This window comes from Rhyacophila brunnea, unplaced genomic scaffold (assembly GCF_057557595.1).
Source record: "Rhyacophila brunnea isolate RB1 unplaced genomic scaffold, BYU_Rbru_1.0 scaffold_15, whole genome shotgun sequence".
Lineage (NCBI taxonomy): Eukaryota > Metazoa > Arthropoda > Insecta > Trichoptera > Rhyacophilidae > Rhyacophila > Rhyacophila brunnea.
This window is the reverse complement of record NW_028232806.1, coordinates 2,234,846-2,261,280: the sequence shown is the minus strand read 5'-3', so window position 1 is coordinate 2,261,280 and position 26,435 is coordinate 2,234,846. Positions and strand designations below refer to the sequence as shown.

The window sequence follows — 26,435 nt, the reverse complement described above, 5'->3', positions numbered from 1 at the left end:
ATGTCGCGTTTCCTCAATTTCAGTTGCGGATACTTTGAAAATGAGAGACTCCAGTCTTACCGTCAGCGAGCCACCATTGAAATACATTAGCTAGATACTGGAGTCTCAGTTCCGGCGGATTTAAGTTGCTGCGTCGGCGGAGGGCCTAACATTGACATAAACATTTTTTTATGGACTTGGTTCACTTTGCTTGCGAATTATTTTATTTTTCTTAGGAGCGAAGAGAAAAATAAAGACACAGATGTCATATAAGTCCAATTTTGTTTTATATTTTGATCCACGCCATATTATGTTTGAAATTTTATTATTTATATTAATTGATTTGAAATAAAATATAAAAATATAAATAAATATAATATATTATTTTTTTTTTCGATTTTTGAGAGAAAGGACATTTTAAACTTACAAGCAGAGGTTGAGTTTATTTTTCTTCGTCATAGACCTGAATATGTCAGATCTTTGGGTAACTCGACTGGGAGATTCCTGAATATAGTGTGGTGGATTGGAGGAATGTATGGCAACAGATCGTCCTTTTTCTTTGCCGCAGTAATTTGCAAAATGCGAAATCTACCACTCTTCAAAATAATTTTAAATATGTAAACTTCTTTAGGCCGCCGGCCATTTTTTCTTTAGCAAACATTTCGGGGCCAAAGAGGATAGGTAAATAAATAGTCAAGTCAGTCAGAAAATGCTCCAAACCAATTTGTGTGATTTTTTTAATAAAAAAATAATTTTATTCTCCCCAATGTTGCGTATTTGAAGGTACTAGCAAAAAACGTAAATTAGGAGTATTAAAAACTAAATTTTTTAATAAGAAATACAAATTAATTTGGAGCATATTGTATTATTGTGTTCCTTCACCCTTTTGAGAATGTTCCTTTTTTCCTGACCTAAAAAATGTTACATTAAATGAGACACTATTTGCGCCAAATCCGTGTCACCTACGGATCGCACCCCACTGTCCCCTATATTTCACATAGTATCATATCCTCTTAACGCATAGGTCGTCAGGAAGGGTTCTTAGTGAGAAGTCAGTATTGCAGAGAACAGGCGTTTATTGCAGAAGAAATTCCGGCCAGCATAACACAGTCGAGTTAAAGCACAGCGGTATATCTCGAGGTGTTTAGATACATTGGTGTCACTTAATTGTGAGTGGAACGCACAGGAGAGAGAGATGGATGCCGTAATTGATTTACAAATACTGCACTGGGGATTCTATATAACATACAATAGGGAACTTACATACTAGATAACAATTTTAAAGAATGAATGATTGATTCTGTACAAAATAAAAGGAGATGATGTCACTTATAACTACTGTATTGTCAAAAAAACCTTCCATGGGGAGGTTCCGGCAACAGTATGGTGAATGGAAAGTATTGAGCATGTCAATAGATATTCATACTAAATAAAATCCTATGACGACGCACTGTAGATACTTGTTTTTTTTAAGAATGTTTCAAATTAAAATATATGGAAGAAATATGTGAAAAATAAAATGACGCTAAGCTGACCAAGCTATTTACAATTAAGTCTGCCAGAATCACTTGATACAAGTTACTGTTTTGTCATATACACAGATAAATACATATGTAAGTGATGTAAAACTGATCTCTACCTGAATTGTAATAAGGGTGAAATTCCAAAATGTGTTAATTTGTATATAATTATGTCATTATGGTTTTTTTTCTCCCTAACCTGTTTGAATTTTAATGGTAGATATTTTCATCTTACAAATAATACATATTGTATATGACATTATATGTAATCAAAATTGAACCCCTTCCTACATTGAAATAAGGTTGATTCTTAGACCAATGTCTAGAACCTTTTCTGGTAAAAGTACCCATTTTCTGTTCAGATTTGTAAGGTATGGTGTCTCCTGTAATACAATTTTATTTCAGTGCAGACTTGCCAACAGAATAAAAAGTTTGATGTTTGTTTTAAATTAGTGGTTATATTGACAAAACAGACCAATTGTTAAGACTATCAGTGTCCGTTTGTGTCACCTGCGCCATGCTATACCAAAGTAATATTCCGTGTGCGTAATGTGACAAACTGTCCATTCCCCTCTGTCTGTTCATTGTTGATTCATTCCAATGTTGAAGACTCTTCGTTCGAAGCATTTCGATGATGAGTAGCCATGTGTCCCTTGAGCGAACACTTCTGTGTGAAAGCCTTGCTGCAGATCTCACACACGTGACGCTTCTCGCCGGTGTGAATCTTCATGTGCTCAGTCAGGGTGGACTGTCGGAGATACTTCTTCCCGCAAACCGTACATTCAAAGTTTCTCTCTTTGGTGTGTGTCAACATATGATCCCTCAAGGAAGTCCTTACAAAAAATCTCATTTTGCAAACTTCGCACTCATAGTTTCTTTCGTTTAGGTGTGTGGCGCGGATATGCTTTGAACGCAGGCTGGACCTTAAGAAAACGCGGGTACACAGATGACACTTAAACTGTTGAGGTGCTTCCCCGTGGGCGACTACTAGATGCTTCTGTCTTTGGTGGTAGCCATCAAAACGTTCGTCGCATGTGGGGCACCTAAAAATAAAAATTGTATATTGTATTCCTACAATGGTGTCGGCTAATGGCAGTAGGCTTTAGAAATCCAACATAAATGGTGAATACTAAGCCTTGTCAGTCATACTCATTTGTTTTCATTGAATTTAGAATACAAATTGCAGATCGTGTTCGTTAGTTCTTTTTAATTCAATAGGGAACATTTAGATGCTGTCATTCCATTTTCATCTATGCACAGCTGCCGTCGCTGGTTAGATTTATATGACAGTCTACACATTAGGTTCAAAGCGAATAAAAAATATTATGAATTGCCAATCTGCAATCAAATTAATCGTTTGATTAGTGAGTTAATTTTTAAGTTTTCCCAAATATATCTTATTGTTACTATTACTATTTTTATTACGCAGCAACACACAGCATTATAGTAAAAACAAGGTCAGTGGCTCCCAACATGTTACAAAAATATATTTTTCATTCATTTCACACTTTTTCTATTTATTATTATTATACTATTATTACTTGGATAATAGACTATAGTACAATAAATTCTCAAACAGCAGTTCTCAACATTTTATATACTTTCTAAATTCATCTAATATTATATTTTTTAAAAAATCATCCAGATTCACGATATCACGATCTGATTCCAAAGTGAGCTTAGCAATAGACAAATATGATTTTGACTGCCAACATCCAATTGAATTTGACCTATAAAGTCACAAAAAAACACTTACGCAAAAGCGTGAAATCGATCCACTTGCTACTGTGCCACATTTTATATATCCTTGAGGAATGAGATTTTTTTCGCAATGTTTACATATTTTTTTCCTTACTACAAATGGATGATATAATTATAATAAATTTTATATATCATTGATACATCTATCTACTATATATATTTAAAGAAATAATAACATTTTATTTGAAATAAAAATTTTGACGATTCAAATAAGGCGTGTACAACCATACTTAATTCAAAGGATTAACATTGAAATGCAATCTCACTTATAAAGTTTGAATATTTTGTCTCCATGTTTAAGTTTCGTGTGCACGTTGAGGTATTCCTTGGTCTTAAACGTTTTTCCTGTACACAAATCGCATGAATACGTTGTGGACGAATGAGCCCCTCTGTGCAAGTAGAATTTCTTATAGTTGGCAAACGCCTTGCCACAGATTTCGCACGTATAATTGGGGAAATGGCTCGGCATGTGTTGTTGAAGGCGGCGATACGTCTCGAATGTTACCTCGCATAAACTGCAAAAAACGAAATAACGATTAATACAGCTACCGTAAAATTGGATGTGAGGAATATGCCGCGTTTTTGTCATTCAACTCTATAAGCTCTTGAAAGGCAAAGTTGATCAACTTGTAAGTTGGGGTGGGGTCATTTCGATTATTAATATTCAGTCGTTCAACAGTGAATCATCAGTTGAGTTGCCTATAACTCACATATTCCCAAAATCGAGTTTTGAGATAATTGCAAATAACTCTCAGCGCACTGTTTTTTGTAATTACATAAAAGAAAAGTATTCAACTCCCTTGAATATTAATGAGTGAGTACCTCGATTTACTTAATTTTTTTTTAAATATATATAATACTCCTAAGTAATAGAGCTCTCTGTTCGGCAAGGTTAGGTTATTATTCATTGAAAAATGTGAGTTATGACACCAACAGTCAACTTTGTCATCGATTTTCACATGGTGTAAAGTGACTTTTGATGGCCAACTATTTTTCTTTATATAGATTAATGCCTTTAGAATCACTTGGTATATTTAACTAAAAAATGACGGAATGTGAGTTATGACTAGGCCAGGGGTCGGCAGTTTGTCAAGTGAGAAGAGCCAAATTGTCAAGGAAACAGGATAACAAAGGTACCAGAGAGCCGCATATAATATACATATATGGGTATTTAGGGGAAAATATTTCAATTTTTTTTATTAAAAGATTAATTAGAACGGAGTCCATGCATCGCTTTTGATAATAGCTACTTATTTTCAATTGAATACATAATTGTAAATTTTCATCCATTATTCTTAGTTAGTGTACAGTGTGCATAGTGTAGTTACAATATGTCAGTGGCGAGGAATATAGGTAGGCTGTTGAATATATTGAAAAGAAGACCACTTACTCGCATTTCAATTGGCCGATTTCTAACTTGTATGGCAAGTCATTGTCAAATCTTCGCCGACGCCGAAGCCCATCAGGATATTTATGTAGCGCAGATGAACTGTTTGCTCCCGGTAGACTGAAACAAAAATGACTATATTTAGATACATTAATACATACAGCACCAACAGGGCTATTCCAACTAGTTAACACGATAAAACCTTTCTGTTTTTTGGTGATAAGAAATAACACGGATATCGCTCGGGTAAATTCTGTATATAATGTAGTTATCTAAATTGTAAGTTAACATTTAACAGCTGCTGCTTAACGCATGTACCAGACAGCTGACGTTTTTTTTATATTACGTCAGTTTGATGTTTGTTTAACCTAAAAAAGAAATGGAATTATATAATATGTAATATATCTCAGTCAGTTATATTGTTGAATTATATATGGAATTTATAATATATTTTACGTTGTATATTCTACACTGTACAATGGTATATTGTCTGCAATTCAGTAGTACAGTAGTATCAATGACATTTCACAGAATAGATAGAGGGTGTGTAATACATCAACTCTAATGTGACGCTAGTGTCGCGATGTTTGTATTCATTTTCAACATGCAATTATTGTCACCTCTATCTCGTTTCAAGCAGGTAGCTCGGCTAGCCGGCTCATATTGAAAAAAGTCATGCCTGACTGTTCATATCCCAGGATAATCAACACTCGGAATATGACATACCATATTTATCATTACTATCACTTATTGATTTACATATATGTATGTTTATCACTTTTTCTTGTTAATTTTGAAGATAAGATCTGTTCCACAGAAGTGTGTAATCATATCTGTTTATAAATTGATGATGAATTGGTACAATTACAAAACAAACGCTGAATAAAGTCATAAGATTAAAAGAATTTTTACTTACTTGCTTTTTTTTAATTGGTTGGTCTTCAGCAGGTGTGGGTTCTGGTTACTGAGTTTAATTAGGACAGGCGGAGTTGATGTTTTCTTAAAATTATAACCAACATTTTTTTTTTCCACAGACGGGGTACTTCCTCTTGATTGGCTGAAATCAAATTTTTACTATTAAGAGTGTTGAATCTATATTTCTAGAGTGACGATCTTGTTATATAAAAATGTGATTACTGACGTCTATTGAAATACGTAACAAGAAATTGTTTATACTAAAAAAAATGTACACCATTTTAGATCTGTGAGAGCTGGCATATTTTTACTGCAAGAAAACACAAAATTTTAGGGTAATCGGACAATTACCCTCTGAACAAAAATCGCCCTGACAACAACCCATCTGTCAGTAACCTGTGGGTTTTATGTCCCGGGGATATTTGTCGAATGGATAATTTTTCTAGAACCAACCAAATTCGGGTACTAACAGTTGTTTCACGCGTTCTTAGGGTTTCTCGCAGTCCACACGGGCTGGGTCTTTTCGGTAATTTGTTTTGACAAATAGAATAGTGAAATGTAATTCTACCCATAATCATAAACCCACAAAAGAAATCAAAGGCAGACAAGAATAGACAATGTGATAGAGGCCGTCAATATAATAAAATGGAAATGGGTTAGACATGTCAACTAGTGGACAGATGCATACAATGCAGTGGTGAGGGGTGGAGGTAAGCTGTTAAGATTAGACATAAACAGTGCACACTAAACTTTGTCAGTCATACTTATTTGTTTTTTTTGAACTAAGAATATAAATTGCAGATGGCTAAGTTTTTAAAATTCAAATAAACCCTGCCTAAGCCAAACCATAATAGTTTAGGTATGCTATGCAAAAATAGTGCACAGTTTTTCAGACATACTTATTCTTAGTTAGTTAGTTTTCTTAAATTCATTATAGGTATAAATCGATATCATTTTATAAAGATACAAATATTTTATGTCTATTATCTATTATGGCTTGGTTTACGCAGGGTTTAATTGAATTTTAAAAACTAACCAACATTATATTATGCAATTTGCAGTCTTAGTTCAATGAAAACAAATACATATTACTGACAAGGTTTAGTGTGCACTATTTATGTCGGATCTTCGCCACTGATAACAGTGGTACCCATGGGTCAACCGCGCATCACTTTAGAGCCTACTGTATTGACGAATTCATCAAGTTTGACGAATATATGTGGCAGCAAAAAAATAGTAGTGAAGAGTAGCTAAGGAGGGTCCTTCATCCAGCAGTAAAACAACCTGGCTGATGATGATGATAAAACACTGAATATATAGAAAACAAGAATTCTTACTTGCATTTTGATTGGTCAATTTTTGAATATTCAATTGGTATGCAGACCCTCTGGACAGGGACAGGCGGAGGGGGCTGTTGGAGTAAGCTAGGACGTGATGATGACGGCTTCTCATTGTGATAATTTATTGGCACAGGGGGAGATAATCTTTCCTTCAGCTTAAAATCACCATTTGTACTTATCGCAGATGGGCTATTTCTTTTCGATTGGCTGAAAACATAATTACCAATTTGACGCTGAACGTGGTACATATTATGTTTATAACTACATAATCCATAATACGTTGATGAAAATGTATGAATAATTTTTCCCCAAAAACCATTTATCCTTTCCGCAGATGGGCTATTTTTTCTTGATGGCTGAAAACATAATTACTATTATGTAATAACCGGTTAACACGCTCTCCAACTCCGTGAGCACAGTGCCAGCTACAGAAAATAAGCGTATATGTACGCTCTACTTACACTCAGTATACTACGCAACGTATGTGGGTTTAATTAATCAAACATAATAATATACACAGTGACATCTCTTGGGATCATGGTGTAATATTTACAATAAACATATTTTGTTTTAAAATCAATGTTACATTGGTTTTAAAAAGAGCTTCATTGGATTACCGAAACGTGTCGCTAAGCAGGGTTATGCCACACGTTTGCATGTATGGCGTATAATTTTACCGAGATACTGGAATTTCCCGTTGTGCAACTTATCAGTGAGATTCTGTATTTTATTTTACGGCTGGAATATTGTGACTTTATAGTTTATTCTTTTTATGATAGTTTTATAATCATTACTAGTAGACTTTTGGCAAATTATTATTTCGTGATTTACCGGTAAGATTTCATTTTTTTATCATTGTAATCTGTGTTGTGAGTCATTGTTTGCTTATTTTAGAGTGTCGGGACTTGTTTCATTCGCATACTGTTAAACTTTTTGATCATTTTGAACGACTCAAAATGGAAGGAGAATCAAATACATCCGAAAATGTCCAACTGATCGAAGATTTGATATACCGGGTTGGCTCACTATTAGCACGCATCACAACAAGAAAGCTCTAATTTCACAAAATATAATATAAATGTGGTAAATTTACGAGATCGATTTCTTTTTATTGTATGAATACCAAAATGCAAAATATAGTAACTTGAAAACTTCAATTGGGCTGCAAAAAGTCTTCATTTGGGCCGCAAGTTGGGCATGCCCGTTCTAAGTGTTTGTTTTTGGCAAAACAAAAGTAGCAATGAGGGATCTTATAATAAATACTACTTCGGGTTTTGTCAAAGATGAACACTTGGAACATTGTAGTATTAGGCTCGCGATTTATTAATTATTGTAGAATTACATCAAGAGTGATAATTCATGTTTGTTTTTTGTCAATTGAGTGAATACCTATGTTTATTTTCCTGTATGTCGTCTGAGATGGGTGGCAGGTCCTCCTTGAAATCAGAGTCACCAGAGAAAGAAGTGTCCATTTTATAATCACTATCAACATGTTGTTCTTCTTTGAAGACAGTTTTCAAACCATCATCATCGCATGAATCCAAGCCTATGGACATATTTCTAGACGATTTTGATGATCCTGAAATATAAGGAACAATTTTGAATAATCTCAGAAGCATACCTATTCTATATAAAATTCCTGCAAAAAAATGTTCTGGAGATTGCTCTTACCCATTAAGCTATTGATCTGATTGACAATTGTTTTGTGACTGTCATCGGATTCCTAGATCTCAATTATAATATTATTTATTAAATATTCATTTTTCACATACAATCAGTCAGTACCTATATAATATGATTTAGAAATGTTATGAGATAGCGAATCTGCAATTTCATAACATTACGAATTACTGTTACTTATTTCATCATAATTTCTAAATATTATTTCATAGTGCGGGTCAGACTCGATTGGACATCTCACTCGTTTACAAGTTCCCGTCAAAGACACATCACACCGAATTACCGTTATATTTATTCAAGTGCATCGACTGTACCATTGTACTTATTTGAAACAGTAAATAAATTCTCCCCTCCTCCATCATCACGAACAAGTACTACCGTCTTTCATCTGCAATACCTATCCTCTGCCGAACCAAAGAATACGACATTGCGAATCGTTTTGTTTATATTTATAACTATGCTACGAGGGTGGGTCAATAATTCCTTAGAAAAAAGCATTAAAACAGGTTTTATTTTTGTATTTTTTTTTTATTTCTCAACATAATTTCCTTGGAGCTCAATACACTTGGTTAGACGTTTCTCAATTTTTTTTAAACCGTCAGAAAAATAAGTTTTCGGAAGGTCCTCAAAATAAGCATTTGTCCGATCGATGACTTCTTCATTTGAAAAAAAACGTTGTCCACTTAGCCATTTTTTTAAGTTTGGGAAAAGGAAAAAGTCACTGGGGGCTAAATCTGGCGAATACGGTGGGTGGTCGACCAATTCGAACTTCAATTCTTCAATTTTAGCCATTGATCGTAAACATGTGTGAACACGGGCATTGTCCTGATGAAAGAGGATTTTTTTCCTGTTTAAATGAGGCCGTTTTTCTTCAATTTTGTTTTTTAGCTGGTCCAATAAAGATGCATAATAATCCCCTGTTATTGTTTTTCCTTTTTCCAAATAGTCAACGAAAATAATTTCACGTGCATCCCAAAATACAGTAGCCATAACCTTAACAGCTGATTTTACGGTTTTCGCCTTCTTTGGACATGGTTTGCCTTCGCAATCCACTGCTTTGACTGTTCTTTCGTCTCGGGAGTATAGTGGTGTATCCATGTTTCATATACAGTCACAAAGCGACGAAAAAATTCATCCGGATTGCGTTGCATGAGCGACAACAGGGCTTTAGAGGCCACCACCCTACTGCGTTTATTGTCGACTGTGAGCAAACGCGGCACCCATCTTGCAGAAATATTTTTCATGCCCAATTTGTCATGTAAAATAGAAATGACGCTACCTTTTGAGATCCCTGTAACCTCAATTATCTCACTCAACTTTAATCTTCGGTCACTTAACACCATATCGTGGATTTTATTGATCATTTCTGGTGTAGTCACCTCTACAGGACGTCCTGAGCGTGGTTCATCCTTTGTTGATGTACGACCACGTTTAAATTCATTTAACCAGTTATAAATAGTTGCAAGTGAAGGAGCAGATATGCCGTGAACTAAATCCAACTCATTTTTTATTTCCTTTGCTGTTAACCCTTTTATATTAAAATGTTTAATAACAACTCTAAACTCAATTTTCTCCATTTTCCATTTTCCACAAGCAAATTTTTTTTTTAAATGTACGAGAAACACAACAACCCGACCAATCTGATTGAAACTTCGCAGCATACTGAATCGGTAGTGCCGCTGCATGAAAACAAACCGCTTGCAGTACTAGTCGCGCCACCTGTCGGCTTTTCTAAGGACTTATTGACCCACCCTCGTATCTGAGATATCTCAAATTCCAAGATTTAAAGTCATGGTATCCCTTATTATAGCGGTTTATCTTGAGTTTATGTAGTGTTATAATAATTATTGTTCAACCAATGCCATGCAGTAAATGCCGAGTGAGTGAGAAAGAGAACCCACGATGGCCGAGTGGCATATACGTCGGCTTATAATGTCGTGGGTCCCAGGTTCGAATCATGGGGCATTGCGAATATACATCGACTGCGGAAAGAAAAAAGGACATAATCCACACAAATCAAATTTTACACAAAGGCATTAGCAAATTAGGCACAAAAATATTTTTGTTATGGTTTTAAACACAAAAAAAAAGTTAAAATACAAAATAGACATAATCTTGAAGTGCATGATAATAATTAATAGTTTGGTTTTTACATCTTTAATCTGATATTAATTATTGAGTTAAAAAAAAACGGACAAAGATGGTTAAGCCGTTTTCCCACGTCACTGCTAGCTAAATTTAGATAATAATTCGGCATTTGCAGCTTACATCCTTTGGACACAACGTGTATTTAGTCATGTACAACGTTATTATGCAATAAAACCTATCTTGAAAATACTGTGGGTTACGACCTTTTTCTTTTCTACAGTCGATAAATTATTTTTCAATTTGTGTTTGGAATAAGAGTCTGGACCTAATAGGTTGAGCAAGTGGCTAACATCCAAAACAAAAATCTGTTAATACAAACCTCCGTTCTGTGGAGGCCCATATGATCCTATCAGGATCGGACATGGTTAAAAGAAGAAAGAAAGAAAACAGAAAAGTGCACTTTTAGCAGGAGCAGTTTTTTGTATTACTCTCTCAATTATAGATGTCTAATCTTTGTGGTTTTAATTGATATAAGATATCTTACTGTATTGATGTTTGACTTCCTGCTGCGCTTTCTCGACTTGACTCTTAAACTTGACAACATCTCGCAGTTTTTTGATGCACGCCTCGCAGATAAAGTAGACATCTTCTGATTTATCGCCATGACTGTTTCCCAACTGAAAGAAAACCAAATCGAATACTTCGGTTTTGTTTGGGCATAACCTATTAACTGCTAAATGTTAAATTTACAGAGCAATTTTAATCTTTGAATTGCCCCCATAAATTTCGGTTAATCTTTTTGTTGTCTAACATTGAGAATATATTTTAAAATACTGTCGAACTTGGTTATTACGAGGAAGATGGGACCGACTGAATTTGCTCGTTATAAGCGTTACTCGTTATTATAAACATTATAGCGCCTGTACACGTGCATGGAATTGCCCACTATCATGACAATAACTGTTTACACGTAAAAGTGCTGACTGTCTCTACAATCTCATTCTTCAAGTGTAAGCGAGGCGCGATGTTGTCATTTTATAGTACTATCTGACAGGTCTTATTTAAAATCGGTTAAGCTCAAAATGGGTAGTTCATTTTTTACCGGCATGTCCGCCACTGAATCCAATGAGATCGAAAATAATCTTACTTGCGCATTGAAATTCGGAACCTTCCAAACTTGCCAACTGCAGGATAATACATGTTTCCCCATACATTTTCTTACTGTGCACAGTAAATCTATGCACGTGTAAATGGGGTAGAACACAATAAAAGTAGACTTACCCATTAATTTATTTTATTACCAGCTGTCGAATTGCAAAACCTTTTTATCAATATGGTTTAAAAACACTGAACATTAATATTATTGACACTATTAAATAATATAATACTATTTTTTATTTACACCAATGTCAACTGGAAAAATATTGCATGATTGCTTTTGTTTTGAAAATATTATGAAATTCGAAAAGAATGACATGACATCAGTGAAAAATAGTCTCGCAGCTCGAGTGTTGATTGGCTAGGTCATAGCTGACCTCTGATTGGTCAAGAGACATCTCCCTGGGTAATACGTACTGTCAGCAGTAAATCCATGCACGTGTAAACTGGGTATAAACCAAACGAGATGACCAACATCAAAACTTGTTTTATTTACCTCAGTACATTAAAAAATATACTGTTAGCGGGAATGTAATTTCTTTGGAAATTGAATTTCATTTGTTCTCACCTGCATGCAGAAGCAATAGTCAAGCATCTCTGAATACACCTCATATCTTCCATTGTGATAATGTTTCTTAATCATGTCTTTTAGGTTATTTTCATCTGTAGACATACAAGTCTGACAAAAGTCCTGCGCATTGTCAGAAGCATCGACGTCTTCCAGCATCATATTGGAAATATCTTCAAGATTAATACCCAGCGATCAGTGTTTGAATAATCATTCTGTTATGATATCTAAATGTTATGATGAAGTGGACTAAAGGGTCTTTAGTTAGTTTTGACAGCTCTAATATTATTATCATAATAGTTGTAAAAGGCTAACCGAAGATTGGCAAATCTATACAAAGTTGTTTAATCATGTTTCATTAGGTACATCTAAATCCCATTTTTTATCTACATACTGTAGCAATACTGTAGGCCGAGGCGACACAGGTAGATGCCTCGCTTGGTGCTTAGTGATAAGCTACGAGCTAGGTGACATATCCTAGCGAACGGACGCATGTTAATATACTATTGCAATGTCCACACTGCACACTTCTCTCCTCGCTATGTGATTATTAGTCACCTAGTGAATCTCCCGGCGAACAGCTGTGATTTTGCAAGATGGAGGAAATTTTAATAGGAGTAGTTTATAAAAGAAAGCCTTTGTGGAACCCATCTAACAAATTATACAAAAATGTTAAACAATAGGACTAAGGCCACACAGGCAGGTGCCTCGCTTGGTGCTTAGTGATAAGCTACGAGCTAGGTGACATATCCTAGTGAACGAACGCACACTATTCTATCGCAATGACCACACTGCACGCTTCGCGCCTCGCTACATGATTATTAGTCAGCCAGTGAGTCTCCCGGCGAACAAACGTGTTTTTATTGTGTCACCTAGTGATTTTGCAAGATGGCGGATGTTTCTTCAGTATGACAAACGGCAAACACCCTATATTTTGAGGTTATGAATAATAATATAAATAATAATAATAACGCATGGGATGAATTGACATTATGCACCCAACAAGTTCGAATTTGAGACTTTCGAAATTTTAAACTTAATTTTTTGTGAGAAGTAGCTTTCAGGTTAGTTTTGAGAGTGACATTGTTGTTGACTTGAGCGCTCCCAAATATCAAATGAAATTGTACCTAAGCACGTAGCGGGCAATGTGGCAGTAGTGTTTTTAGTAGACAAGCATAGCACGTAGCTCAGCACCGACCTATGTGGCCGAAGCCTTTGTCAAATATTTCCTGGTTCATCCTCAAATAACTAAAAAACTTTTCATCGTATTTCCGAAATTATTTGTAGAGAAGTTAAAAATCTCAAGAGTAGGTAGGTACTTCTAGATGAATCGACATTATGCACCCAACAAGTTCGAATTTGAGACTTACGAAATGTTAAACTTAAATTCTCTGTGAGAAGTTACAGTAGCTTTCTCGTTAGTTTTGAGAGAGACATCGTTGTTGATTTGAGGGCTCCCAAATATGTCAACCGATTACTGAATTTGTTACATGCGGCAGCAGTGTTTTTAGTAGACAATCGTAGCATCTAGCTTAGCACTGCAATTTGCGAAGCACCTCGGTGTGGCCTAAGCCTAAATTATAACAAATCATGAATTCTAATGTACACTTTGAAGTTTGAAAAGTCATTAAAATGTTTATCGTTTATCAATACTGTCATAGACTAAATTTAATTTGATATTCTATTCAGTATTGCCATTTTTAATTTAAGCTTAGATTAAAATGTTCGTTTTACGACCCTACAGCTCTCAAAAGGGCAATTTTTGAACGAAGCATCGCACGGAATAACAACTAAAAACGTGATTCGGTTGGTCGACGGATGATGTTTATCTTGATATTATGACTATAAATGCAATGAAAAGTTGTTTTATGTATACCATATAAATAATGTACTTTCGAAAAAATTGAAACACGAACACTACTCTTTTCAAATATTGTCTATGGGCGTAATGCTCAATTCGTACTTACCATAAACTTACAGTAAAATTGGTAAGTAGCCGAAATCCATCTATTAACTATAGATTATAGAGAAAAGGAATCCTTAACCATATAAGACTTTTGTTATGAACTCGCCCCCTTCTGTATTACCATTTACCACTGACAGCACTGCTTTCAAAATAAATTTTCGTGTCTATAATACAGCCCATACACTCAAATTCATTTAACAATAATCTCAATATGGATATTGCATATTGGAGTTTGCAGTTATTGCGAATAATGATGTACGTATGGTAGAATTCGCACAAAATGCCGATTATGGACAATCTCGAAAATAGAGAACCGAGATCTTTTGTTTTCGATTGAAACACAATACTTACGATAAAATTATATTGTGAATAATTGTCAACAGTCCTTAACTCATTCATTACTCATTATTAGGTACCAGGTAGTATATATTATTATTATAATGTTATGAGTAGGTGGGTAAAATTTCATAACATGACAAAAAAGCCATTGAAAAAGATTATGTGACTAGGTACGATGGTAGATATACGATATTTTAATTACCTCTTGCAAATTAAAACTGTTGAACAACTATTAAATATCCGTGACATTTAATACGACATATTTTCCTTTACTTTAGTTGATTCTGTACATGTCTTAATTTAGTAAAACCGATTATCGAATTGAAATGTCAGTGTCAATGAATTATGAATTAACTTTTCTTATTCGGATTTAGACATTTATGTAATATTAAACCAATAGATAGGTAGTTAAAATATATAAGTACTTAGTTACCTACACACCAACATGGTAATATTAGTTTTAAACACTCTATATAATAATCCATATCATGGCATATTTGTAATAATTGTAAATGGCCAAATCTGACATTTCAACGGCATAGTGTTACCGTATAACTGTATCGGATGCATTGCACGAATTTCAAAATACTGCAGGTTACTTCGATATCGTATGTACTATAAAGATTGGTTTTAATCGAGGATCTGCTCAAGTTAAGGGAGAGTCACAAGCGACATATAAAGAAGCAATGGCTATAATAAATGGATCTACGTTTTGTGGATGGAATAATGACGATTGGGGATCTGTTCAACCTACCCTTGCACAAGAGAGTCGTAGAGGTCCAATATTTAAAAGACCATTGCATCGAGACGTATCAGAAGACGAAGAAGAATTTTCTTTCATTTCGAATTCTCCTGTGCCATCACCTGTTTCCGGTGTTAATCGAAGTGTTAAAAAAATGTATATAAAATAAAAACAAAATTATTTATATATTTGTATATTTCTTTAATAAATGATAAAATGATAATGGATATGGTTTTTTATTATATTCCTTCAATTTTCTACAAGATTTCCACTTATAACATATTATTATATCATTAAAAGGTTTATCATTTGGAAATGGATATGAATTAGAAGTACAAAAAATAGGAGTTCTATTAATAATAGCATCTGGTTCATATTTTATCCTAGCACTCAATATATCTCCACCTACTAATAACTTTATAGTCTCCAATTGTCCTGGATCAATACATACTTCATTCCATGCAAGAACGCGTTTATCAACACAGTCTTGCAATGGAAATGATATAAATTTATTAAAATTTTGAAATTGTCCAAAATTAAATGCATAATTTATTATCCTATCAAAAAAATAAGATTTTCCACTACTAGCATCGCCATATATACATATTGTATTTTGGTTTGCAATTTTTTTTTCAAATATATTATATACTTACATCAAATAAAAATTGAGTAATATTGTCAGAAGTTTTTAATTGAAAATATACCTAATAATTCTTCAATAATATTAACTGAATCGTTAATACTATAATAATAATCTTTAACATCAGCTCTTGCACAAGCATAAAGTGGATTTCCACGTAATGTAAAATTGTAAGTATCTGTAATTGACACATTTAAAAATCCAAAACCATACTCTTGTAATGTATTAGTAAAGTAATTTTTCTTCTTATTATAACATTTAAATTTAGAATTATAAAATGAACTACTTCCAAGAACCGCTAATATGGGGCTGGTCGGGTGTTTCTGAAAGAACTCGAGGAGCTCATTGCTCTTTTCTATTTTTGAAGATTGGGCAGTTTGCAAATCTGATTCGTAGCTAAAGTTACTACACGATCCACCGCTATCATCAGCGGATCCACATCGGATCAGGTTAAGAAAGTCAGCCGCTTTGAGGCGTGTTTCCACCACATGTTCTTTTCCACACTGCAGACCTCTCGGAATGGGAATATTTCCAACTTTCTGACCGCGTTGCCAGTTTCGCACATCGACTTCACAGAAAACAAGTTGTCTTGGCTCCGTACAGAAATACTCGATTGTATTGTACAACCACTCTCCTGTGACAGTCGATGTCCAAACAGTTTTTCTAGCGGATTTTCGTCTTCTATCGAAAATTGACATTCTGGCGCAGAAGCAGTACGAATCGGAATATGTGCAGTCGTGGATGACATGATAGTGGTTGCCATATCTGCTTCTTCCATGGAGGCAGACAATGAAGATTCCTCCCCTGAATCCAGTAGCATTGAGTTTATTAATTCCTGTTTCTCCTCCTCTGACGTTATCAATCTGGATAATGTCAGATATAACTCTCTGTCTTTTAGGAATATCACGAAATTTTCCCATGACAAACTGCTCGTATCGCTCTTTGATGTAATAAATTCTTTCATCGCTTGTCGTAAACTGTGGACTATTTGTGAGATTTTCGTCTTGAATGATGTTTCTCCGACCAATTGTTGTGCGTATTAAATCCTGAAGTCTCGTTATCAACAGCGGAATATTCAGATCGTCTGTCCATATTAATTCCAGTATGAGTGTTGCACAATTTTCGTTTGCCGGTGGTAAATGGTTGTCTAATATCTGTTGGGTTTCCGAAAACTGTATTACCCGTTTCTGGCGATTCGATTGTACACGATGTGGACGCTTCTTGTTCATCGACGATGTAGATGGTGTCACTGGAGGAGGAGATGCGTCCATTTCCGTGAATGTGATCTCTTGGTCTGTCATTGTACTGCAAAAATTCTTTAATTTCGTCGTATAATGTTGTATCAACTGAACAACTGATGTCAGACATTTGATGCTGTTGAAGTAAATTCTCTTATATATATGATTTTAAGTCGTTCGAAACCGGTTATAAACTAGTTTTGCGCACAACCTTGCGTAGGAAAAGAAAAGACTTAAAATCATATAAGCCCCATCCGCCGCCTCCACAACCTGCATGGCGCGCTAACGAATATATTAAGGTTCAAATAGACTATATGACGATCGGGCACATATATGCTAAGAGCGTTTTAGTGTCTATGATCAAATCTATGCCATTCCGACATTTATACATACATATTGTATGACAGCTATGACATCGTATTTACACTCTGTGACACAGGACGCCAACATAAGAAACGGGTTTTTCGACATATATATGACCGATCGTCATAGAGTGTATTTGAAGCATTAGTCTATGCGAATCAGTGTTGCCATCTTTTCAAATTGGAATTATAGTACAGAGCCTCCAAAATTATAGTATTTGGTGGAAAAATATAGTACGCGTCGTGATCTGTAGAAAATGTACAGGTTTTTTGTTTCTCCGAAAAAAAAATGGAGAATTTGAGTAACTCCGAGACCCCTTTTTATTTAGGTACCTCTTCCGACCAAAAATGCTTACCGAAGAATTCAAGAAATTTCATTTTAAACCAAAATCAAGGGATTTTTTTCCCAAATATTCTTATATTGCGAAATTATAGTACTTTGCACCAATTTATCGAACGGAAATATCGAAATTTTAGTACTTTTTACATATTTCTTCCGATATTAAAAATTATAGTATTTTGGGCGTACTATACCTGTTTTATATCGTACATAGTACGCGGACAAAAATTATGGTACAAATACTATAATTATAGTACGGTTGGCAACACTGATGCGAATTGCCATTAAAATACGAAAGTTTGATTTTACCATAGACTTTGACAGCTTGTTTTTGTTTATCCTGTAATACATAAAAAGGAGTATATTATTAAAAACAAAATACATCATTAAAATGTAATTTTAAAGTTATTATGATCATTTTAAATGGTAAAACTTGACAGTTGTACGCCCTCGCGCGCCACCGTAATCTGTCAGACGCCAATTAGTTATATAGTTCTGCATTATAATATACAAACCATTTACATTATCTTTTCCAATGGTGATCTAAATCATAATAAAAAGCGTAAAATGGATTTAATAGAATTTAGTCTGAGTGATGTTTGCATCAAAGTGGAAGAGTCAATGTCTCCCGAAGACTGTACGGATGCCGATATTTCGCAGGGATTTTGCCAGACCTGTATGACAGCTCGTAAAATTAACCTAAAAGACATGATGAAGAAGCATTGTTACAATGGCTCATTCGAAGTGTATTCGGAAATGCTCAAATATTGCTTTTCTGTACAGGTAGGAAGGAAAAGATGTCTTACAATAGATTTATGATCGAAGAGCTAACATTTCTTTGGTAATTGTGCCGCAGATGCCCGCATGAGCTTTTATAATTTTTGGTAAATGTGCCGCAGATGCCGTCATGAGATTTTAACTTTCTTTTTAGACCAAACCAAACCTAATATAATCTTAGTTTGTGATAATGATGCATCAAAATGTATGAAAATTTTAAATTAACAATTATTGGATCGAAAAGCCTATGCGCCAACAGTAAATGGTATTTATTATAATTGTCTACATAGAATAAACCTGGTCAACGAGATAAAGTTTTTAATATTATTTAAATACCTACGTTAAATAATATAATGAAACAGATAATTATAAATTTGTAATTATGATTTTTATTAACATATAATATCAAAAATTAATGAATATTTAATTGGTGGAATATTTGGCTTTACATTTCTTCAATCAATTTTTCATAATAATTAGGAATGTTTGTAGATATTCCTATTCATCATACATCAGCGTGTCGCAATCTGCATTTCAATTTTATTTTATTCATTGGTATTTGTTTTGAAAATAATGATTTGCATAAATTAATATTTTGAACCAAGCATGATTTTCTTCTACTTGTACTGCATTAATACTAATAATCATCAATTTTGTTTCTTACTAGCTCGGAAAAATTGGTGAAGAGAAGTCAGGAAGTATATATCTGATATGCGAGTCCTGCATTACAAAACTTCGAGATGCTGTAAGCTTCAGAGATCAGGTAGAGGACGCCCAGCAAAACATTAATAAAAAAATTGGTAAGACTGTATTTTAACACTTTACCTAACGCTCCTGCCATAATGGCGTGATATAATAGTCAAGCTTCACAAACCGCATAAGCCACATTGGCTTGTTTAGACGCATGCAACTTTGCCATTCAAAATAAATTCAATCTTTAATTTTAACAACCCTATCTTGGTATTGACATTCTCTAGCATCTGCCTCCATCCGGGCCTGTTTAAAGCTTCTTTTCTCCAGTTTTAGATCATTAAATCTCCAAGATCATTAAATCCAATTCAACACACCCTCTATCATGCATTAGGTTGACCAGGTTATAGTTTGCTTTCTGGCTTCTAGAATATCAGTTGTTTTTATCATGCATAACTCCTCCATCCTCAGTAAATGGCCCAATTCGATGGACTATAGGTGTGCCGGCTCCTGTACAAAGCGTATAGTTCATTAATATATCTCCGACTCCATTCTGATTATGTGCCAAGCACTCATTCTATATTTTTGATCATCTCCAGGTTTTCAAGGTACACATGACAACATGGTCATCAGTTCAATTCCTCTAGAATGCAGCACCTACGTTAAATCAAATTGTCATTTCGGTTGCCTAGCAAAATTATTATTAGATACCAGTGGCGAAGGGTGGAGGTAGGTTGGATCCGTCAAATGTCATGTCGAGTCAAAATGAGTGCAATTTTTGCAAACGTAGCGATTGACAGTCTGTGTATTTTGAAATTCCATTTTAATAAGTAATGTTTTCAATTATTTTTGTTTTCCTCCTTCTATTTTGTGTCTTCTTACATATTTTTGGAATTTGTCTGTTTTTACACTGATTTTATGATTTCTACAGGTTTTTTTTAAATTTCCCGATATCTCGAGAATTCTCGAAAATTCTTTTCTGGAAATCCCGATTCTCGAGAATTCAAAATTTCATCATTTCGGGAAATCCCGAATCTCGAGTTTGAGATTTTCTCGGGAAATACCCAACTCTAGTCATAGCCTCCTCCAAAAACTTCCTCTATTTCCCCATATCCTGTGCCAGTGTCCTCAAGGTTTCCACACTGCTGCTCTGGCATTCTTGTTGACACCGTCCAGCTGTGTCTGAGTCTGGCAGTCGATATCTGACCACAGGCTTGGTATCCAGGATGCCCTTCAGCGCTTGGGTACTGTCCATTCTGCCCGCCCATCGAAGTCAACTATCGAACGTAGATATACATTATTCTTGGCAGATGTTGTAGAGTACCAGGTTACGTTGTACACCCCATTCTTCTCCTTTTCGTATGGGCCCATATATCCTATTCTTTCTCTCGAGTACATCAGATGTGCACTTATCGTCCAGTTATTTACTGACTAGTTAAGCTGGCATTGACAAGTCTGCTTGCACGATGAATAAAAATAATGCTTGTATTCTAATGGATTTAAGTTTTATACTATTCCATTTAGGTCGTTTTTTGCAACCCGGGTTTCGCCTTTCGGCATCTTCAGGCACCGTGTACACTCACCAAAGGTAAACACACACTGACAACGAACACCCTTTAACTCTAGCTTATATAATAAATCAATACAATAAAGTAGGTAAATCTCCATTACCTATCAAGTCAAAGGTCACAAAAAATATAACAAACAAATTATGAATACATAGTTGAAATGTCAGTAAAAAACCTAATTAGTAAAAACCCTATCTTATTAATAACAATACACTCGATAGCATATTATAATAAATCGTCAGAGCCTAATAATAGATCATTATTCTTTATAAACAATAAAAATACTACACTCAAGAGGTGTAAATCGTCAATTCTAGGAACAAGTACCTTCTGTTGATAGTATTAATATTAATGCTTGTATATTTATTATTTCAATTGACAATCTTTCTAATTCGTGTGTTTTTTTTTATTCAGAAATATCTACAGTGCTATCAATTCCATATGAAAATCCAGGGAGCGACATCGATGACAAGCTGCAAATCACCGATACGAAATTAGAAATTGACAGAAACAAATTGGAATTTGTTGAGAGCGAAATGGAAATTCCCAATAAAGAAAGTCTATCGTTTTCTTTTGATGATTTTGATGACGGCGACACGTCAACGGCTGATCCTTTCGGTGAAGAATTCTCTGCAGAAACACTCACAACAGCAGGCTGTAAACGGAAAAATATACATCTGAATAGCAAAAGGTTGTTTATATATATATATATTTAATTAAATCAATGACGCCTAAATATATGAAAATTAAGCATAAAAAAAATCTCTCGTCTACTGTTTTATACACGACATAGAATATTAGTAATAATTAAAAATTAAACAGGCGTTATTCAGGTAAATAGTAAATAGTATCAAACGTGTGCGCATGCAGGTAGCGCCACTAACAGTGAATGACGAAACAAATCTGATAGCTGTCATAATAATTTGTATTTTAACCAGAAATCAAATAAATACCGTTTTTATTGTCATTTATTTGTTTCCTACAAAGTAAAATTATTCTAAATACAGATTATATTCGCAAACATGAAAGACCAACAGTATTAAAAATACGTCTTGTTATGTTATTCATGTGTCGACACTGGATTGACATTTTGTCGCCTTAGGATTGGTTTATCGATGCACCATTTTTGGCGAAATTTAGCTCAATTTCCTTTTAGAAGCAGAGATATTCTTTTAAAAATATCTATGAAACCACGGTACAAAATAATCATTCCATGCGGGTTTATTTCATGTGTGGACATTTTACATATTTCAAAATAAGCTTTACAAAAGACCGTTTGAGTGTCGAAAATCCTCATGCCGGCGGGGGTTATTATACAGGATACGCCCCCTCTGTTAAGTGGTTGGTCAACGGATCTTTTATCCTAGTCTAACATTATTGTTATCTAGTTTTACTGAAATGAAAATATAATTAATATTAAATTCTACAGGTTTTTTAAAAAGGTTTGTCGATAGCTATTTCGGTTGTAACACCATTATCAAGACTATTCAGATAGGCCGTTTGCCTTTGCTTAAATACTATAAGTGTATAGATAGAGACAGAATACATTTTCTTATTCGTTCCAGCAATATTATGAATTTTTACATTATTAAGTAATGGATATGAAACATCAATGGTAGATAAAATATTATATAAAAAACAACTTAAATTAGCTAGATCAACAATATACCCTAACGTTAAAGATTCAAATCGTTATTACAAGTCCATTGGTTATCACGGCATTATTTCAGACAAAATTTATCAAGAAATTAAACATAGCGTTAACGTAGCATTCAAAGCTAATAATAATCTAGGATTAAACTTAAAAAATAGTAAAGATAAAATCAACAAACTGGAGAAAAGCGGAGTTTATAAAATAACATGTGGCACATGTAGTCTATGCTACATTGGTCAATCTGGCAGGTCAATAAAAACTCGTTTTGAAGAGCACCTCCGGTCTTTAGGAATGGTAAAACAGATTCTCAGTTTGCTAAACATTTGATATCAAACTCGCATAGCATCAGTAACAATGAAACGCCACAATGTTTGCATATATGTAATAAAGGTCTAAAATTAAATTTACTTGAACAATTGGAAATTAATCGCGAATTATCCAAAAGTAATCACATAATTAATGAAAATTTGGTAATGTATTCGTCGCCACTATTAAATATAATCTAAACACACGATTAAGACAATTATACTAATAATATTTTAATTGATTAATAATGTCAATAAATAACCATCGAACATTGTAATTTTGATAAATTTTGAAAATTTCGATATCCTTTTTAAAAAACCCACTTAGGGTTTTCAAAGTATTAATAATATTACAATTAATAATAATGTAAAAAATTCATAATATTGCTGGAACGAATAAGAAAATGTATTCTGTCTCTATCTATACACGTATAGTATTTAAGCAAAGGCAAACGGCCTATCTGAATAGTCTTGATAATGGTGTTACCAATGACATTAATATGGACGAAGCATCTAGAAAATAAAATGACACTCACTTTGTGTCGGGTCTGCCGGATGGCGAAATTCATATTTTAATATCGGTATCCTACGCTCAAATGAACATTCTGCTTGCAAGCGGTCTGGCGACACCGCTGGGTCTGCCCATACAAAATGTCTGACTGTCAGGTTTCGACTCCACCGTTATTATTGTGTTACAAAATGCCAATGTGTCTAGTTAAAAATTGTAAAAAAATCTACTTAACACTCCAAGAAAGATGGGATATCACTTTGCATGTGTTAGTATTATTTATTATTTATAAAATCCCATTTTAAGATATTGATGAATGTTTATTCAATGCAATTGAATGACAGGAACCATTGCACAGTCAGTCGCCTGTGATTCGCTGAGCTCACTGGCGTCTAATCTCCGAAAAGTCGTAAGTAACCGAGAATCTGTTTCTAACGCAATGAGTCATGACACTAATACGCCATTACAATAAAGGTTATATTACAATAAATTCTCGAAGCTTGTATCGCATAATGGAAACGGATACGTCAATGGTCACGTGACATCTAATATACTACTACTATATCTAATATGTCATTGGGTGTTACAACCGAAATAGCTATCGACAAACCTTTTTAAAAAAAACCTGTAGAATTTAATATTAATTATATTTTCATTTCTTGTAAAATGGAATTCTACCAAGTAAATGCTAACTCAAATAATAGTTTTACTGACTACATTTTTTTAATACACGATTCTCATTAAACGTGTTCTTTATAACATAAATCTTGTTAGCTGTAACTCCAACTATTACTAAATTACTCTTTTCTATTAACACTATGACTATAAACTAAAATGTTTTTATTTTATTTTAGTAGCTTCAGAGACTGCGTAGAAGCTGTCGACTCACCATTAATACTCCATGAAAGTATTACCAGTATGGATAATCCAAATTTACCCAGCCAACACTCACCGGAACCATCTACTTCCATTGTCCGGGAGAAAGAAAATTCTGGTCGTAAAAGGAAGATCAATCAAAATAGTTGGATACGTAATGTCCGAAAGAAGAAACGAGAAAATGGTGAAGCGTACTATGACATAAACAATAAATTTCATCCAGCCAAAACAGTGAAAAGTAGGTGTTGTGCAAAATGTCCGTTAAAGTGTTTATTAAAGTTTACGGAAGAAGAAAAGAATGCCATTCACGAACAATTTTACAAGCTGAGTGACGATAAAAAGAATCATTACTATAGTAAATACACGTCTCAAAACAATATTAAACGAAAGCGTACTTTAAGTGGAAACAGCCGGAGACAATTTACGTATGAATATGCGTTTGATGTCCTCGGTGAAAGAAGACGAGTCTGCCAAGCATTTTTTTGTTCTACGTTAGATATATGTGATTCAAGAATTTATTATTTTCATCGTCATGTTCAAAATGATATTACAAATGTACCAAGGTCACCGACAAAGGGTAAGCATGTTAAAAGATGTACCAGCGAACGCGATAAAGATATTATTAGAAGTCATATTAATTCATTCCCTTGTATAGAGTCGTGTTATCGCACACAAAACGGCACAGTCAAATATCTTGATGCGTCTCTTAATGTCCAAAAGATGTATGAGATGTATGCTATTGCAACAGAAAATCCTGTAAAGGTGTGCATTTACAGAAAGATCTTCAATAGCGAGTTTAATTTAGCCTTTCATCGTCCAAAAAAAGATATATGGGATGCCTGCGAAAAATTATCATTAAATAAAAATCGCACGTTAGATGACATTGCTTCATACGATGAGTATAGCAAGCGGAAGATTGAAGGGAACCAAGAGAGAACGACATAACATTGACGATGATACCTATGACAACACAACATACCAGATGTATCAGACAATGAAAATTATTTAAATTTAATTAGCTAATATGACCCAAAAATATTAAAAAGCCTTTTAAGAATAAATTGGTAATAAACATTTTTAAATCTTTTCATCATCAGCCTAATTAAATCCACTGCGGGTGAGCTCACAACTGACCAAAGTTTCATTGCAATCGGATGAATGGTATAAGAACCATACGAATAAAAAAAGATAGAATGAAGAAGAAGAAAATGGTTGTACTAATTCAGAAACCTTTTCAGGCGTGCGCACAACAACTCACCAAAGTTTCATCGCAATCGGATGAATGGTATAGGAACCATACGAATAAAAGAAGATAGAATGAATAAGAAGATGGTTTTTCTAATTCAGAAACCTCCGCGGGTGTGCTCGCAGAACAATTCACCAAAGTTTCATCGCTATCGGATGAATGGTATAGGAAAGCATGCGGAACAGACAGACAAACAAACATATATATAGATATATATACGTCTGTTATCTATGATTGCACCCTACTGCCAGCTATATTTCACATAGTAACATATCCTCTTAAGGCCATACCTCAGTTGAGACACGGTCTAAAAAGATCGTCGCTAGGCGATGCGCGGATTGCGGGTCGCGGGTGCAAATGAGGCATGTCTTTTTTTTCTCCACTTTGTTTTTTCTGATTTTCCGAACTGATTACGTCCTGAATTAATAATTTGTTATGTACTCAACATGTCTTTTTCAAATAAATAAATGTCAAACAAAATATAATTTGTCTTATAAATCCAACATGTGTCCATTTAATGTTCTGTTTATTGTTTTATCAGTAACAATAATAATATATTCATTGACATGTTTTCTTTTTAAAGTAAATGGGTAACGTTTTAAGTCATCTTTACACGATTTAAGAATTATTACGGCCGTCGCCATCACGAAGCAAAATGACGTGTTTCCAGCTCTACATTCTCTCTCCGAATGGGAGCGAGTGCAAAATTTCGTCGCGCCTATGGTTGAAAATTATTTGCCGTTTCACTGATGAATCACTTTAACGCATGGGTTGTCAGGAAGGGGTTC

General features: G+C 34.3%; 2 protein-coding genes across 15 annotated transcripts in view; one reads left to right on the top strand and one right to left on the bottom strand.

The window, feature by feature from the left end:
- LOC147074780 (uncharacterized) overlaps positions 1 to 26,119 on the top strand; it is a 32,858-nt gene extending 6,739 nt beyond the window's left edge. The window contains exons 2-6 of one of the 4 annotated variants that reach the window (XM_085942628.1): positions 18,338 to 18,806; positions 19,468 to 19,600; positions 21,473 to 21,749; positions 24,380 to 24,978; positions 25,640 to 26,119. In XM_085942628.1, coding sequence (XP_085798754.1) covers positions 18,447 to 18,806; positions 19,468 to 19,600; positions 21,473 to 21,749; positions 24,380 to 24,978; positions 25,640 to 25,683 — 1,413 coding nt within the window. In that variant the 5' untranslated portion in view covers positions 18,338 to 18,446 and the 3' untranslated portion in view covers positions 25,684 to 26,119. Of the gene's footprint in view, positions 1 to 18,337; positions 18,807 to 19,467; positions 19,601 to 21,472; positions 21,750 to 24,379; positions 25,579 to 25,639 lie in introns of those variants that run through there. The other 3 variants (XM_085942627.1, XM_085942626.1, XM_085942624.1) reach the window with 3 other exon arrangements.
- On the bottom strand, positions 382 to 14,060 carry LOC147074781 (uncharacterized). 11 transcript variants are annotated; one of them, XM_085942630.1, is made up of 10 exons: positions 13,887 to 14,060; positions 12,712 to 13,047; positions 12,397 to 12,569; positions 11,215 to 11,347; positions 8,292 to 8,481; positions 6,900 to 7,109; positions 5,564 to 5,704; positions 4,651 to 4,767; positions 3,527 to 3,775; positions 382 to 2,542 (listed from the first exon to the last, which is right to left on the bottom strand). In XM_085942630.1, the coding sequence occupies exons 2-10, from the start codon at positions 12,746 to 12,748 to the stop codon at positions 2,092 to 2,094; spliced, it is 1,701 nt and encodes a 566-aa protein (XP_085798756.1). In that variant the 5' UTR covers positions 12,749 to 13,047; positions 13,887 to 14,060; the 3' UTR covers positions 382 to 2,091. The 11 variants fall into 11 exon arrangements, with proteins under 11 accessions (XP_085798756.1, XP_085798759.1, XP_085798760.1 ...); XM_085942633.1 differs by lacking the exon at positions 12,712 to 13,047 and having other exon boundaries at positions 12,397 to 12,645; positions 13,767 to 14,060; XM_085942634.1 differs by lacking the exon at positions 12,712 to 13,047 and having other exon boundaries at positions 12,397 to 12,623; positions 13,767 to 14,060.
- Positions 26,120 to 26,435: the final 316 nt, after the last annotated feature.